General features: G+C 37.5%; 1 protein-coding gene and 1 long non-coding RNA gene across 5 annotated transcripts; one reads left to right on the forward strand and one right to left on the reverse strand.

The window, feature by feature from the left end:
- Positions 1-979: 979 nt before the first annotated feature.
- LOC124289659 lies at positions 980-13945 on the reverse strand. 4 transcript variants are annotated; one of them, XR_006901727.1, is made up of 6 exons: positions 13864-13945; positions 10773-10953; positions 10385-10465; positions 10131-10256; positions 6871-9512; positions 6455-6838 (listed from the first exon to the last, which is right to left on the reverse strand). XR_006901727.1 is itself a non-coding variant. In XM_046726267.1 (5 exons), the coding sequence occupies exons 2-5, from the start codon at positions 10933-10935 to the stop codon at positions 1194-1196; spliced, it is 567 nt and encodes a 188-aa protein (XP_046582223.1). In that variant the 5' UTR covers positions 10936-10953; positions 13864-13945; the 3' UTR covers positions 980-1193. The 4 variants fall into 4 exon arrangements, 3 of the variants coding, with proteins under 3 accessions (XP_046582223.1, XP_046582221.1, XP_046582222.1); XM_046726267.1 differs by lacking the exons at positions 6455-6838; positions 6871-9512 and adding an exon at positions 980-1390; XM_046726265.1 differs by having other exon boundaries at positions 6455-9512.
- LOC124289660 lies at positions 1201-3388 on the forward strand. Its single transcript, XR_006901728.1, has 2 exons — positions 1201-1304; positions 2270-3388. It is a non-coding gene; the product is annotated as an uncharacterized LOC124289660 (long non-coding RNA).
- Positions 13946-14167: the final 222 nt, after the last annotated feature.

Raw genomic sequence — 14167 nt, forward strand, 5'->3', positions numbered from 1 at the left:
ATAACTCACATTCGTAACTACAGACACGATTGAGTTTCCAGTTACCTTAGTTTAGGTAGCCGCTAAGTATCCTTCCAATTTTAAGGTTGACCAAAGGTAGCTTTGTGCAACAGATTCAACATTTTGTTAAGATTATCTTAAGGTAAACGGGTCGTAAAATGGGCCCGGTTCTATAACTCGGCTGGACACGCTAAGCCCTTTGTATGGTGAATATTTTGTACATTTACCTCATAGATGGGTCTTGGCCATTTAGATTTCCTTTTTGAAATTATCGACATATTAAATTGCCTAGAGTCCTATGCCAAACGGCTTATGGGCCAATCTGGTGAAAAACTCCAGATATGGTAAAGCTCCAATTTTTTGCCATGGACCGAACCAGTCTGACATTAAGTTGGTTTATAAATATAGTTATTTGTGTCAATTCGCTGAAGTATAACATCCCTGTATCCCTGGTCTCAGCATCTTGGATAGTCGGCGCTATCTGACATCGTCCTTGTTGACACTTCATATTGGTTGGAAAGCAGGGAAGCTGAATCATTTTCCTTCCATCATGACATCCCCACAAGCTGGTTCATCTCGTAATGAAAGCAAGAGACATCTAGACGAACTAGATCATCCAACCGAAACTATTTCTGTAAACGTTGATTCTTGGGCTCGATTCCTTGTGATTGGGGCTAAAGACATGTTGACATGTTAGCTGCAATTATATTGTCCTTGAGAAAAATCAGGAGTCATTGTTTGCGTGTGTAATGTGCACCCAAACCAAAACAACTGCATTTACCTTCTACAAAGTGCCCGGTATGCAAAAAAAAAACACCCTGGGTTATATGAGTAGGAGTTTTATTCATGAACGAGTGTCCGTCACACTGAAGACATGTTTGCACAGCAACTCCAAAGTGCCACTTGTCGCAAATAATTGGTTGAGATAGCATCAGATGTTATATTCTGATACAGACAATTTGCATGCAGATTGTAGAAATCCTGTTACCTGGTAGAGACAACTGAGGTTGAAAATGTTCACTCGAAATGTTTACACGAAACGTGATTCTTGGTCTCCCAAATGATATAACCTCCGCCGCCGGGTTCGTTCAGGAAAGGGTATGATATATTTGTATCGTTTCAGCAAGTGTCGACCGGATCTCGGTGTGTTCGTCATGGAGAGAAGGTCCCTGTATAGCCACCTGTAGGCAGGGCTAGCGGCCCGGAATGTAGACTGGAATAGAACCTGTACAGATCCAGCACCCCAATATGGCGGCGACGACTGCCGCAAACCACGTCAAGCAATAGGTTGCCATACTGTCTGCGTAAGTATGCCTTTGTGAGGATTCAGGGACGTAAAATGAGCCGAATGATGACGATAAGCTGGTAATGATGATCTGGATGGGTCTTTCTGAAACGAATGCAATTATATGGTTGTGGTTCTGTGCATAGCGCTCAGGTCACACTCAGTTGAAGTTAAACAACGATGAGTGCGAAGAGTACTTGGACCGTGTGTGACAGCTTGACTCTTGAGAGTTTCTAGGACTTCAGTCCTGCCCCACAACGAAGCACATGTGATACATGTGAGAACATAGAACTGTCATGACATAACCTTTCTTAGAATTTAAAAAACGAACATTACAGTGATAAATCAACTGATCTAGAAATCTTTGAAGCATTACAACTGAAGCATTACAAGCGTAAGTTTACTTTTTTCTCCCCAACAAACCTTATGTTGGTAAAACTACAATCAAAATGCCAACTGAAGGAATATTACTTCCTCTAATGACAGTAAAGAGTCTATTTTATCCACGTTATAGCGCTGTGAGGAACAACATCATTTATAAAATATGCAACACAGCGATAGATGATATCCCCTTTCAGCGATGTCAACATTATGTGGGTGCACACTGTTTGTCGTGTTCATAGCCCTGGGGATTTTGCTAATAAGTTCATAGTTGTGGTGCCACAAAAAAGAGTAAGCAAACTTTCTTAATCGTTATTTCATGAACGTTTTACACATTATTTTCACACTTAACAAATGTGGCTATAGTCTTCCAGTTAATGTTGAATGTTCATATACAGTGGAGTCTAGCCTTCTTATGCCTTGTTTCAAATCTTTAATATCGTTTAAGACGATGCTACTTTCGGCAAAGTCGATTACCTCAATGTTGATTTCAAAATCGGCTCATGATACAAACGTTTTGTACAGCATACTCTGATATTAGTCATTGTAAATACGAAAAACGGGTTTACTTGTATAATAATCTAATAATTATTATTATTTCAGGCAAGACGCAGCCCTTAACAAGGAAGAAGACATCCGCAGGAGTGAATTCCACCAGTACCACAATGTTCACCGTATTTCAATGTCAAGAAATAGACACTCTGTTGGCCTCACGTGTAGTTGACCTGGGACTCTTGTCAACGATCTCTGTGATATTATCTTGTTGGTTTGCCAATCTGTCATCCGTAATTTAGCTCACCATTATGCTACAATGGTATGGGAATTTATGTTTAATATTAAAAACTGGGACAAAATGGATAAATTCCAACATGTAATAACGTGTTCATCTGATATTGTATATATAGGAGTTTAGATGAGATTTGAGTTCTTGGGTACATTAATATCTTGTTTATAGAGAAGTCACCGCCGTGATATTGCTGGAATATTGATACAAGCGGCGTAAAAAGCAAACTCACTCACTCACTATAGAGAAGTCAGCTGTGGTCGAGATATAAATATGGCCTTTGGGAACCTTAACGCTGTCTCTTCTATTCTCGTTGATGGGGATTAGTTTAAGCTGTATGGTTCCGTCTAAATATTATGCAGTGATGCAGTTTCGTTGAAGACGAAATGATTAACTTTAAGGTTTCACCCAAAAATTTGAATCACTTTACCCCATGTGTATATATCTAGTACTGTTGTGCCTGAACTTGTCGTGTTATGCATTATTGGTATTATTGTGTATAATCCAATACGACACATATTTTTAAGTTATATACATCATATCTGACCTCATGGGCAGTTGATACAGAGACTGAGTAAGAAACAATGCTTACATGACAGTAAACCTTGTCAACGTTCATTGTTTCTCTTTCCCTATTGATGCCGGGGTCTGCCATCCATATTTTAGATAACTGTTATGTCAAATTAACTGATGGTGTTTAGAAAAATAATTCCTTTGAAACATTCTGTTCACACCGAAAACATAACAAATGCGTAACAGACCTAGAGTTCAATGGAACTTTATTGAAAACGTTTCTTGAAAGTAGGTCCCACATGCACTATTTACTTGACATCATACCATAGTATGTATATGAATACATCTTTAGTAAACGATGAGTATGTGTAAGTGTAATGTGTAATACATTGTTCTTTGTCGTCCAATAAACTATGTCTCCGTGTCTTCAGCTTATCAGTGACGCCCCATAGCAAAATCTATGTACTGTTCAATTCCATGTCACGGTGGTCATAAGCATTAGCCACTTTGTTCAATCAGAGAAGGACAAACATTGTTCTGTCAACATCTGGACATACAATCAGGTTGACTCAGATATGCAAGCACAAGGTCATGAGTTTCTGGCACCCCTCAACGCTTGTACTCTGCCAATCACATAACAGTGTTTGAGACGCCTGGGCCTATAAAATGCAAGACTTACAATACATTCTATTGCTCGTTCTTCAGCATCTACTCTACTAATTAAAGCTTCCATCTTTGTACATCATACACTAACAAGTACAGTGTGGTATGGTTGTAGGTTGTACAAAGTTACCATCATCATAACGACTGCTACTACTGCTGCTGTTACTACTACTACTACTACTACTACTACCATCAAAGCGGACTACTTTCACCACAACGGATTGTCGGAGATTCCCGTTTACAGTCGGGGGAATTCCCTTTCTGTTTTCCCGTATCATTCGTGCACAAGACATTTTGCGTTTTTGTACGTATTCAGAATGGCTCAAACCACCTTGCAATACCCGAGACCAGGGAGAAATGGACCTACAGGGCCTACAGGCACGCCCGCATGTTTCTTTTTAGCTCGTTGGGGTACACAAAAATGACATATATTCTGCTTCTATTAATAAGCAGCTTTTTCCACCTGTGTCCATAACGCGCTGCCATAAAAGCTTTATAACATCTACAATTGTGATTTAACAGTTCCCTTTTTAACGTGCTGTAGTCAAATAGAGTTCAGGAATCAGCGGGACCTTAGCTGTCAGGCGAATGGGGTGGGGCGGAGAGATATAAGTGACTAGTTGCTACATGAATGAGACTATTTGAAATCAGAGGAATTTACTACATAAGTGAAATGAATTGGAAACACAAATACACGAAACGGAATAAGAATAAGATAATAATAGAAGAAACTAACACTACTTAAAACAGATAATTTGTAGGGAGATTAAGGATTTATAATGAACCAAATTCTACCGATTTTCTGCTACTTTAGAAAGTAAACTAACTCTAAGATAAAGTCTTAGATGCCTGTTAATATATAAAAAATGACCATAAGCCCAGTACTAGATTATTTACTCCAGATTATTTTTGGAATTTATAAAAAGAACCATATGAACTCAATTCATCTGAAAATGAATTATTATCTGTTACTCAGAGACGAGGGCTTATTACATGCATTCTTGGAGGAAATAAACGAAAAATGTTTTTACAAAATTAGACACTCATTTAAACTCTTCTTATAAACATGCATCTCATGTAATAGCAAATGGGCTGTAACGAGTACTACCCACACTAATTAATGATCAAAAAAGGTTTCTATAGGAAGATACATACATGTGGGCGAAGTAACCAGAAAGATACACTACTTAATGGAATACACCGAATGTTATAAAATATCCGGTCTCTTAGTTCTTATAGATTTTGAGATTCGGTAGATGGACGTTTTATATTCTATGTATTGTGTCTTTTTAACTTTGGTTCAAGGATACAAACGTGGATAATAACTTTTTTTTAAAGATATGGAGACAAGTGTTGTAGTACAGGGATTTTCAAGTTCCTTTTCCCCTGTTAGTAGAGGTTGTGGACAGGGTGATCAGGTGTCATCATTTATTTTCATTCTGTGTGTAGAAATATAAGCCATCAGAAATGTTAAGGGCATAATAATAGGAAATTCAAAGTTTTTTGTGGGCACAGTTTATAATACCACCTTAACTTTAGATGACCCAGAGAGCAAACAACATGCAATATTGAACACGCGGCGTTTATGTTTGCAAGATGTTCGAATCTGAAAGTAAATGCTAATTAGACAAAGTTGACATGGATAGGATTAAAAAAGATCTAGACATATGTAATTCAATCATACTATTTCCTCTCAACCTTCAGTCAATAATGAAATGATGAACAGTGTTTTATAGAAAGGTTTGACTTCATTTGGAATGGTAAATCAGACAAAATCAAAATAGAGGCAATACATACACACGGTGGAATAAGTGTGCTTTTACCAACGGAAGTAATCATAGCACAACAGGGGTTAGAAGAACTGAAGATAACTGTAAATGGGAGCTGTTTTCAATATCTCTATCACATCATCAACGAAATTAGACCGTGTATTAGAAATAGCGTTTCGAAAGATGTAATTAATGCGTGATGAAAATGAAAAAGTTAAGTTAGATGAAAATGAATGTTTAAATCAATTAATATGGTTAAATATACTACCCATCAAAAGTTTAGACTCACTTAAAACACTCACTACATGTTATGTACATATATCTACCTAATATATATGGTTATATCGAAGATGGATTTCTCCACTAACTTAGGGGAACCATCTGCGAAAGGAATTGCACGAGAATCTCGCATCAACTTTCTGAAAAGCATGTGCACATGTCGTGCATGAACAGCTGCGTTTTGGTGTAAAGTTTTGTTAAGAATTCGCCTATTTTCACTGAGTTTCATGATTTATTGAACTCATGAAAAGAATGTTTTCAACATTACGAATTTGTTTTACAATACATCAGTTCATATGTAAACAATACCTTTACACATTATGGAATATTTTGCAAAATCTAGTTTAGAACAGTTGACTGAAGTAAGTGGCTACATTTACACTAGTGAGTCTAAACTTTTGATGGGTAGTATATTTTAGAATTTTATAATCGGCAATAAACCAGTGTTTTGTTTCAAAAGGGATACGTTATGCAGATTACCTCTTAAAACCTGCAGCCGACACAATTTATGCACAAATATAAGGTAAGATGTATGAGATATAAAGTTATATGGCATTAGAATTAATCTTCTATGTTATCAAAGTATAAACTGCTGCCAGAAACTGTTACAAAAAACCCAGAAAAATGTGTGGAAAAGTTCTCGTAACACCAAAAATGCCTTTCACAATAACAATTAAAAGTAATTCCAACAAAACGAAACTTCAGGAGAAGCCGAATACACTAAATTATATGTTCATAAAAGATGTGGAAGACAGTGAAATAAACAACATGACCCTAAAATATTACAAAATATTTATTTAAGATTTCACAGATAGTTGTACAATATTTTCCTCCACAAATGTATTTTTTGTGTAAAAGTGGGTATACAAATTTAATTCTATGTACATTCTTTGAAGCGGAACCAGAAACAATTGTTAATGTATTTAGTGAATGTTACTATGTGGCTGACCATATGGCTTAAATCAGTGGCTGAGGGCAAAATAAAATTCACAATAGAAAATATACTGTTTGGTTTTCAAAACAATAGTTCTACTCAGTTATACTGCAACATACACTTGTATGTGTGTATGAGTGTATGTATGTATGTATGTATGTATGTATGTATGTATGTATGTATGTATGTATGTATGTATGTATGTATGTATGTATGTATGTATGTATGTTCTTATGCATATATGTGTAATTTAACTAGCTACACACGAAAGTAGATAACTTGTAACTGGGTGACTGTGATTGGCAGCTTGACTCCTGAGAGTTTCTTCAGTCCTGTCCCACAACGAAGCACATGTGATACATGTGGTCTCACCTTAGGCAAGTGAGTTCGTTCAAAATGGCCTCTGTTCACCCAGCAGACAATGATTACCCGGTGTAGCACTTAGTGTGTTATTTATGACAATGTTCAATAACCACACATTTGGCCTCTATCGGTATGAATGTTTATTGAGAGGATCGTCTCAGCTGGAGGAATTTGGCCATCCCATTTGACCTGGTATGTCCGTGAAATATGTTTAAACACAAAACCACCACCATGACTTCTGCTCCTACTATGTACAACGCTAAATGTTAAACATTTTTCTTGCTTGTTGTTTGACGCCGATCTCGGCAATATTCCAGCTATTATTCCAGATAATCGAGTCTGGTCCTGACAATCCAGTGATCAACAGCATGAGCATCACTCTATACCACACGGCATACGATGGCAGGAAAGATTGGACATTATTACAAGTATCCAGATTTGTAGATTTTGTGATAGAATAAATATCCCTTGTGATAGAAAAGATGTTTCCTACGTTGATTTGATATAGATATAACACTGAATTATTTCAACATAAACCACTTAGATTTGTCAAGACCTTTACTTGGTAGAGCTTGTTGGGATACGCTAAGATGACAGATTTGCGTTGCGTTTACCACCTTTCTCTTCCAAGTATTTTGCGATAGTTTCATTTTTCTGTCCTATTGCCTTGTCAAGAGGAGTTCTTCCTTTGAAGCCAGGCTTGTTGATATGTAAACCTTTTTGTAGTAGTAGATCTATCACCTCTTTGCCTCCTTCACATGCCGAGTGAAGAAGGGTGTCACCATCCTCCGACAATACATCAACAGATGCTCCTTCTGCAAATAACAATCCGAGAATGTCTGCTTTCTTTGACTTGCAAGACTCGTGCAAGGATTGCACGTCTATGTTGGCATCCATCTTAAGGAGTTCCTTCACTATGTCAATGTGTCCGTATTCACAAGCACTGGAAAGAGCTGTACGTCCAGACTTGTCCTTCCTGTCAACATCTGTTATATCACATGCAATCTGTTTCATTGCTCTTGCCAGTCCATTTTCGCAGATGTAGTGAAGTACTGACCTGCCCACACAATCGAGTACATTAACGTCAGGGTTGATTGCTAGCACTTCCATGACGAAAGTACTCTCCTTCGTATTGGCAGCCACCATGATAGGGGTTTGATAATCATCATTTCTGACATTGATATCAAATTCGAGTTTTTTGTCTTTCAGATATTGCAACCCACCAACTGATGCAGCATCACAAATACCAAACACGACCTCCTTTAGAAGCTCAGCAGTAATTGGTTCTATGTGGTCAACTATGCTTTTCAAAATGTGAAAACTACCATTGCTTGTTGATAGGTAGGCAAATGTCAGTTTGTGAGTAGCATCCGTCAGGGAGACAACACTTTGCATTGATGAATTGTTGTTGCGAAGTAGAGAAGTCATCAGCTGCTTTGCGAAAGGTTCCCATCTGCATGCTCTGTGTGAGAGTGCCAAATATATATTGCCTTTGCAAATTTCCGTTGTAAATCTTGCCAGGAGATACTTGCATAGATAGTCTGGAATAAAAAAGGAACTTTGTGGCCGTACCAGAAGGTTGTTGAGACTGCAGTTGCAATGTCCTGCTTATGAATGTCATCTTGCAGTTGTCAATGACGAACCTTGGGTCGAGTTCCCAAAAGGCTGATGCCACGAGGTCATGCATATATTCCAAGCGGAATTCGAACACACCGTCCCTCTTGTATAAGTATATTCCATCAAGATTTCTAGCTGTCTCTGTGAGATCATACCTACGTTCAGAACAAGTCTCTTGATATACGTCTAATTCACCTTGGTTCTCAAGCAGCTTTTTCAAGAGCATTCTCTTGCTCGTTTGCTTCAAAACATGCATGGCATCGTGTTCGTCTAACGGTGTTGGAAGTCGGAATACTGACACTATTTGGGAAGAGCTGTTACTCTTGTACATTTCCAGAAACATTTCACACAATTTCGGAAAGCCATGGCTATCCCATTCACATATTTGTCTGCGTTTCTCTGGATCAATTTTCATATAAAGCTTCTGTTCCAATGCTGACAAAATATTTTCCTTTTCCTGATATGTTCTTCGAATCTGTGATACATCAACTGTGGATACGTGTTTCACAGGTAAATGCTCAATGCACCGCGACCATTCTTGAAGAACGAAGTTGTTGCAAACAATCAGAACGATACTGTTTTTGTCTGTCTCCGTAAATATAATGTTCAGGGCAGGTTCCCATCCTTTCCATTTGCTTTCATCAAAGTTTATCTTTCCACATATGTCATCCAACATAATGACTGGCTCACTGACGTAGAGACCAACTTCAGAGAGATGGTCTGGTGTGAATATTTGAAATATTTGTTTCCCTTTTGCTTGCAGCTTTGACATGGCTCTTTTTGCGATTGTTGTCTTTCCATCACCTTGTGATCCTGTGATAATCACAAGAGATGACCCATTCCCAATTGCGACCATGACTTCAGACAGGCCATGAGTATCAACAGTTGTCTTTGAACACTGTTTAATATTTGTTTCTGTTTTATCTGAAGTAGAAAACTCACAAATCACCAGACATGCTGAACAATTTCTATTTAACACCATTATGCATTACATTTGAAACTGAGATATAGACTTGACAACGTGTCAAATTGATTGAATTTAATTTGTTTCTTTTTACAACGTCTATTACAATGTAAGCGGTATATGGCATTAACCTTACCAGCTCGATAAGATGCATGTTTTTGTTTTATACAGTCATTTGTCAGTGACCTTATCTATTGTTGCTGACTACTCCTCTTTCGCTACCTCAAATTAGTGTTGAGAAATACCTCAACCTTAAAAGTCACCTTACTGTCTTTTCACCAGTTCAGCCGCTGTCGCGTCAGCACATTAATTACCCCACTTACCTTCTACGACCAAAGGGACGGTGGGGTAGCCTAATGGTTAAAGCGTTGGCTCGTCACGTCGAAGACCCGGGTTCGAATCCCATGTGTGAAGCCCATGTCTGGTGTCCCCCGCCGTGATGCTGCTGTAATATTGCTAAAAGCGGCGTAAAACCAAACTCAGTCAGTCAGTCAGTCCACGACCACAATGTCTATTTGCTGCTTTCGACAATATGTATTGTGTGGGATTGTTTGATAAGAGGCATTTTCCACACTCACCTCGAATCCTTTGTGCCAGGCTCTTTTTATCATCACGCTTATTCTGCTCAATTTTGTTTCCTTCTCCAAGGGTAAGATATTTGGGAGCTCCTTGAAACTCCACATTGAATGTGTTCTCTTGGAAAACTGAAATGAGAGTTATTCATGAATAGGAATGGTAATGGTGAAACATAGTGTAACATTTACATGATAGTTGTAGCTAATGTGTGTACACACGTATTAGGTTGGCTAAGTATTAGGTTAAAACGTCATACCAACAGGCTGTGCATGATGTCCAGGTATTATATCACCGTCGGTAACGATTGCCCCCAGTTTTTTGACAGATCGGTGCATTTCTGAAAACAAAATAAATAACACATGTTATTCTCGTAATGAAAAATGTTAAATCAACAACACACTATCCTTTCCCTAACCAAATAACTGCAACGCCCCCTCCCCCTACCCTCTCCTCCCATCTTGAAACTGGAATATTCACTGTATGGACAAATAGCAACCTGATTGTCAGACCTAATTATTGTCATTGATGCGGTTGTATCCTCCATAACACTTTCCTTAATGTATTACTGAAGCCTTCGGTTTTGCAACCGTGATAACATTCTGATCAAATGGAGATAATTATTGCGACATGTTGTAATTTGCCACCTGTCTGGTTATTGCCCTGTTGACGCCAGGGTAAATTGTGGGATACAGAGCAACATTGCTCCTTATCTTCTTCAGCCGTACAGGTACTGTCTGCTTCATCGCTGCTAGATGTACTAAAGCTAGATCTGCATTCATCCGAGTCCTCTTCAGTCTCCATTTTCATATCAAGATGACAAATAACCTATAATAGAACAAAACACAAAATGATACATACTCTCTCTCTGGTTTGCATTCAGAGGTCTAATGTTGCAATCTGTTGTGTCATATCACGGCTGGATGCATTCTTAAAGAGGAGATAGAAAACAGTCATTATTGTCGATATTTAAAAGTTTGTTAGTGGGGTATTTGCATATGGTTTATACACAGAAAACTGTTCAAAGCGGTGCTGAACCTATCGACAGTCTTTGAAATGTGAGGATTATGTGGATTTTCATGTTGAACTGATGGAGAATTAATGACTTTACGTCTTTTTGTAATAAAAGCATGCGATTTTAATACGTCCTGATGACCAGCTGTCAATGTATCAGGCTACAACTTTTCCAGGTGAACCCATCTCACTGAACTGAACTCTATATAGGCTGATTGACAGTTAGACAAGCGTCGTGTTCAAGCGTCTCGTATGTATATGAAAGAAATATCGCATATGAAATTAGTCCAGCTTACGCAAAACATCACTGGTTACAATCGATGTTAGACGCATACGAGCGACCTTGCAACCGTGATACAATCGTCCTATTCCACTTGCATAAACCGATAGTGTAACTCGAATCGGATTTTATATGTTGATGAGAACTGCTTGATTTCCCTGACAGTCAAGATTTGATGCTGAGATCAAAGCTGATAGTAAGTAGGTATGTTCAACGAACATTTCCTGTATACTGTTCGGGACATGCAGGGACAGCTAGATGGAATAATATCTTAGTATGAATCATAGACGCTTAATAATGTGCAAAAAAGTCAGTGACTTACTATAACTATCGTGGAATTATATTTTCCTCACGATTAATATGGTCTAAAGCATGTGAAACTCTTGCCATGGGACCAGTTTTTCATTTGTTCAGTAACAACAGTTTTATAGTTTTCTCAAATGCTTGTGACATATTTGACAGTACAATCGCTCCAATTTTGATGTATTATACCTCGGAAACATGAGGTACTACTGTGACACAATTGTAAAGATACAAGCATGATAGTTTAACCGTTTTCTTGGAGTGGGTAAATTCACAACAAACGAAGTTACTCTTGGTGAAACTGGACGTCATAATGCCATTGTATATTCTAAATTCGCAAATAAGGGTAATTACGTACTTGATTAAGCTTTTTGTGGGTGAATGGATGTCAATACCTCTTGCTTAAAGATTTAGATGAGATTGGTAACGTCAATTGGGCATCGTATGTGAGACAAATGTCATTTACTAGCGGTTTTGCGTATGTGTGTGAAAACCAAGATGTTGATGATAAGAACAATGTTTTTGTTTTAGAAGACATCTAAGATATATGTAATGATATCACAGCATAGAGTTGTCTTCGTATTTAGTGCATTATGCGATTCGGAATATAAAATCTTTTTGGAAACCCGAATTATTCATAACTTTAATCCGAGACAAACCATTAGTTAGGGCAATGTGCAATATCACTTAACAACTTTCGAGTCAACATTATCCGTAAAAGGTCATTGTTAAATATGCCTCATACAGAATCTTTGTAAAACTGTGTCCTTCATTTGGTAGAAGATGAGTATCATGTCTTTGTTATGTAAGAAATATACACACCTGAGAAATAGTTTTCTTTCCTCGTTACAGACATATAACTGTAGAATTATGTTTGAAATTCATTTCATCCTGTGATATTAATGCACTACGCACAATAGCTTTATATCTCTGCAAGTTATTCAAAATGAAGTCGACAGAGACATAACACTCTGGATATCTGACATAAGTATACTTATTTTCAACTGTACTATGGGCGATGTGGCCTGAATTACGAAATAAACTTGATTTATTTATATCTTCAAAGTCATAAATTATCATTTTTCTGCTATTGTTTTTGTCAACAGTAAAATGGTTTCAATTGTTCTGTATTCAATATATATTTTTTACATGTTCTGGAAAATCTTATTTTCCTAATAGGTACTCATTTTTGCTAACGAATGTATATTCTGCTGTTCTTGAAAATATACAAAGCTGGAAACAAAATCACTTAATACTTGTCAATATATAGACAATTTAAATTAAATGGACTAAAACATATTGTTGGGAAAATACTGCAGGTGAGGTGATATACTTTCCTTTGTTCTTTGTCCTTTTCGGTTGCACTCAATAATGCTCCAGTTGTATGTTTTTGTTCGGTTAGTGTAGTGTGTAGTCAAATACAATCAACAAGATATACAAAAAATAACATCACACTATATATAATTTCTCCAGACCGTAGTCATAGATTTTAACTGGTCCCCAAGTGCAACCTTGCTATCCACACAGTGTCTTTCTTTGCGAAATATTCTGATTTAAGAAGTGTCCGGAGTAACGAATCATTTACACGCAGTAACCTCCCTTACAATACACGAGCGTTCTCCTTGGAGTCGGCTTTCAGGTTGAACAGGAATTCTGTATACCACGACTGATATTGTGAGTCTGTATGACCTTGGATCACGATAACTTAGCCATGCATTCTGAATGTAAACATATAACCCCTTGTGAATGACTCCCTTGACGAAATGCTTCCCGTCTCACATGATCAAGTTTCACTTTGTCACCCGAAATAGACTCACGACATGATAGAGGCGTAGTGAGGAGCTTGTGTCGGGAAGTTGCTACCCTTGTCAGTTGAAGTAGTGTGAGGTATTCAGATGTTGTGGGAATGATATATAAACATTCAATTACTATATTTTATCATTTTGAATTCATACTTGAATGAATTCGAAACACTGTTCATCCAAATAATGCAAATTCCTACATAATTTTTTGAAGCTCCACAGCCGGAGGAACGGAAACTTGAATAGCAGGGTATCACTGTACTAATGAGCCACTTTGTCTCTTTTGAGTACTATATATTCATTTATAGGATCTTGATTTTATATATAATTACAACATACCGGTGTTGACGATATTCTATCCCATTATTGAAACGCCTTGAGCCCTCAAAAATATTGTTGATATTCGTCTGCGTACGCATTCATCAGACAGGATATGACATTGGGCTTTAAATAACACCTGAAGGAAAATACGTGGGGAATCCCCAAATGGTTACCTACTCCTTTGAGCAAGGCCCTGATGACATTTTACAACCTCTTCGCTCAACAACAGGTTAGATTTGATCTTGACTGTTCAACTTTGGATATCAAATACATGATCTTTTGTGATTATCATTATATAATCACTGTAATAAACATACACATT

Source organism: Haliotis rubra, unplaced genomic scaffold (genome assembly GCF_003918875.1).
Source record: "Haliotis rubra isolate DU_JTF1 unplaced genomic scaffold, ASM391887v1 Scf446, whole genome shotgun sequence".
Classification (NCBI taxonomy): Eukaryota; Metazoa; Mollusca; class Gastropoda; order Lepetellida; family Haliotidae; genus Haliotis; species Haliotis rubra.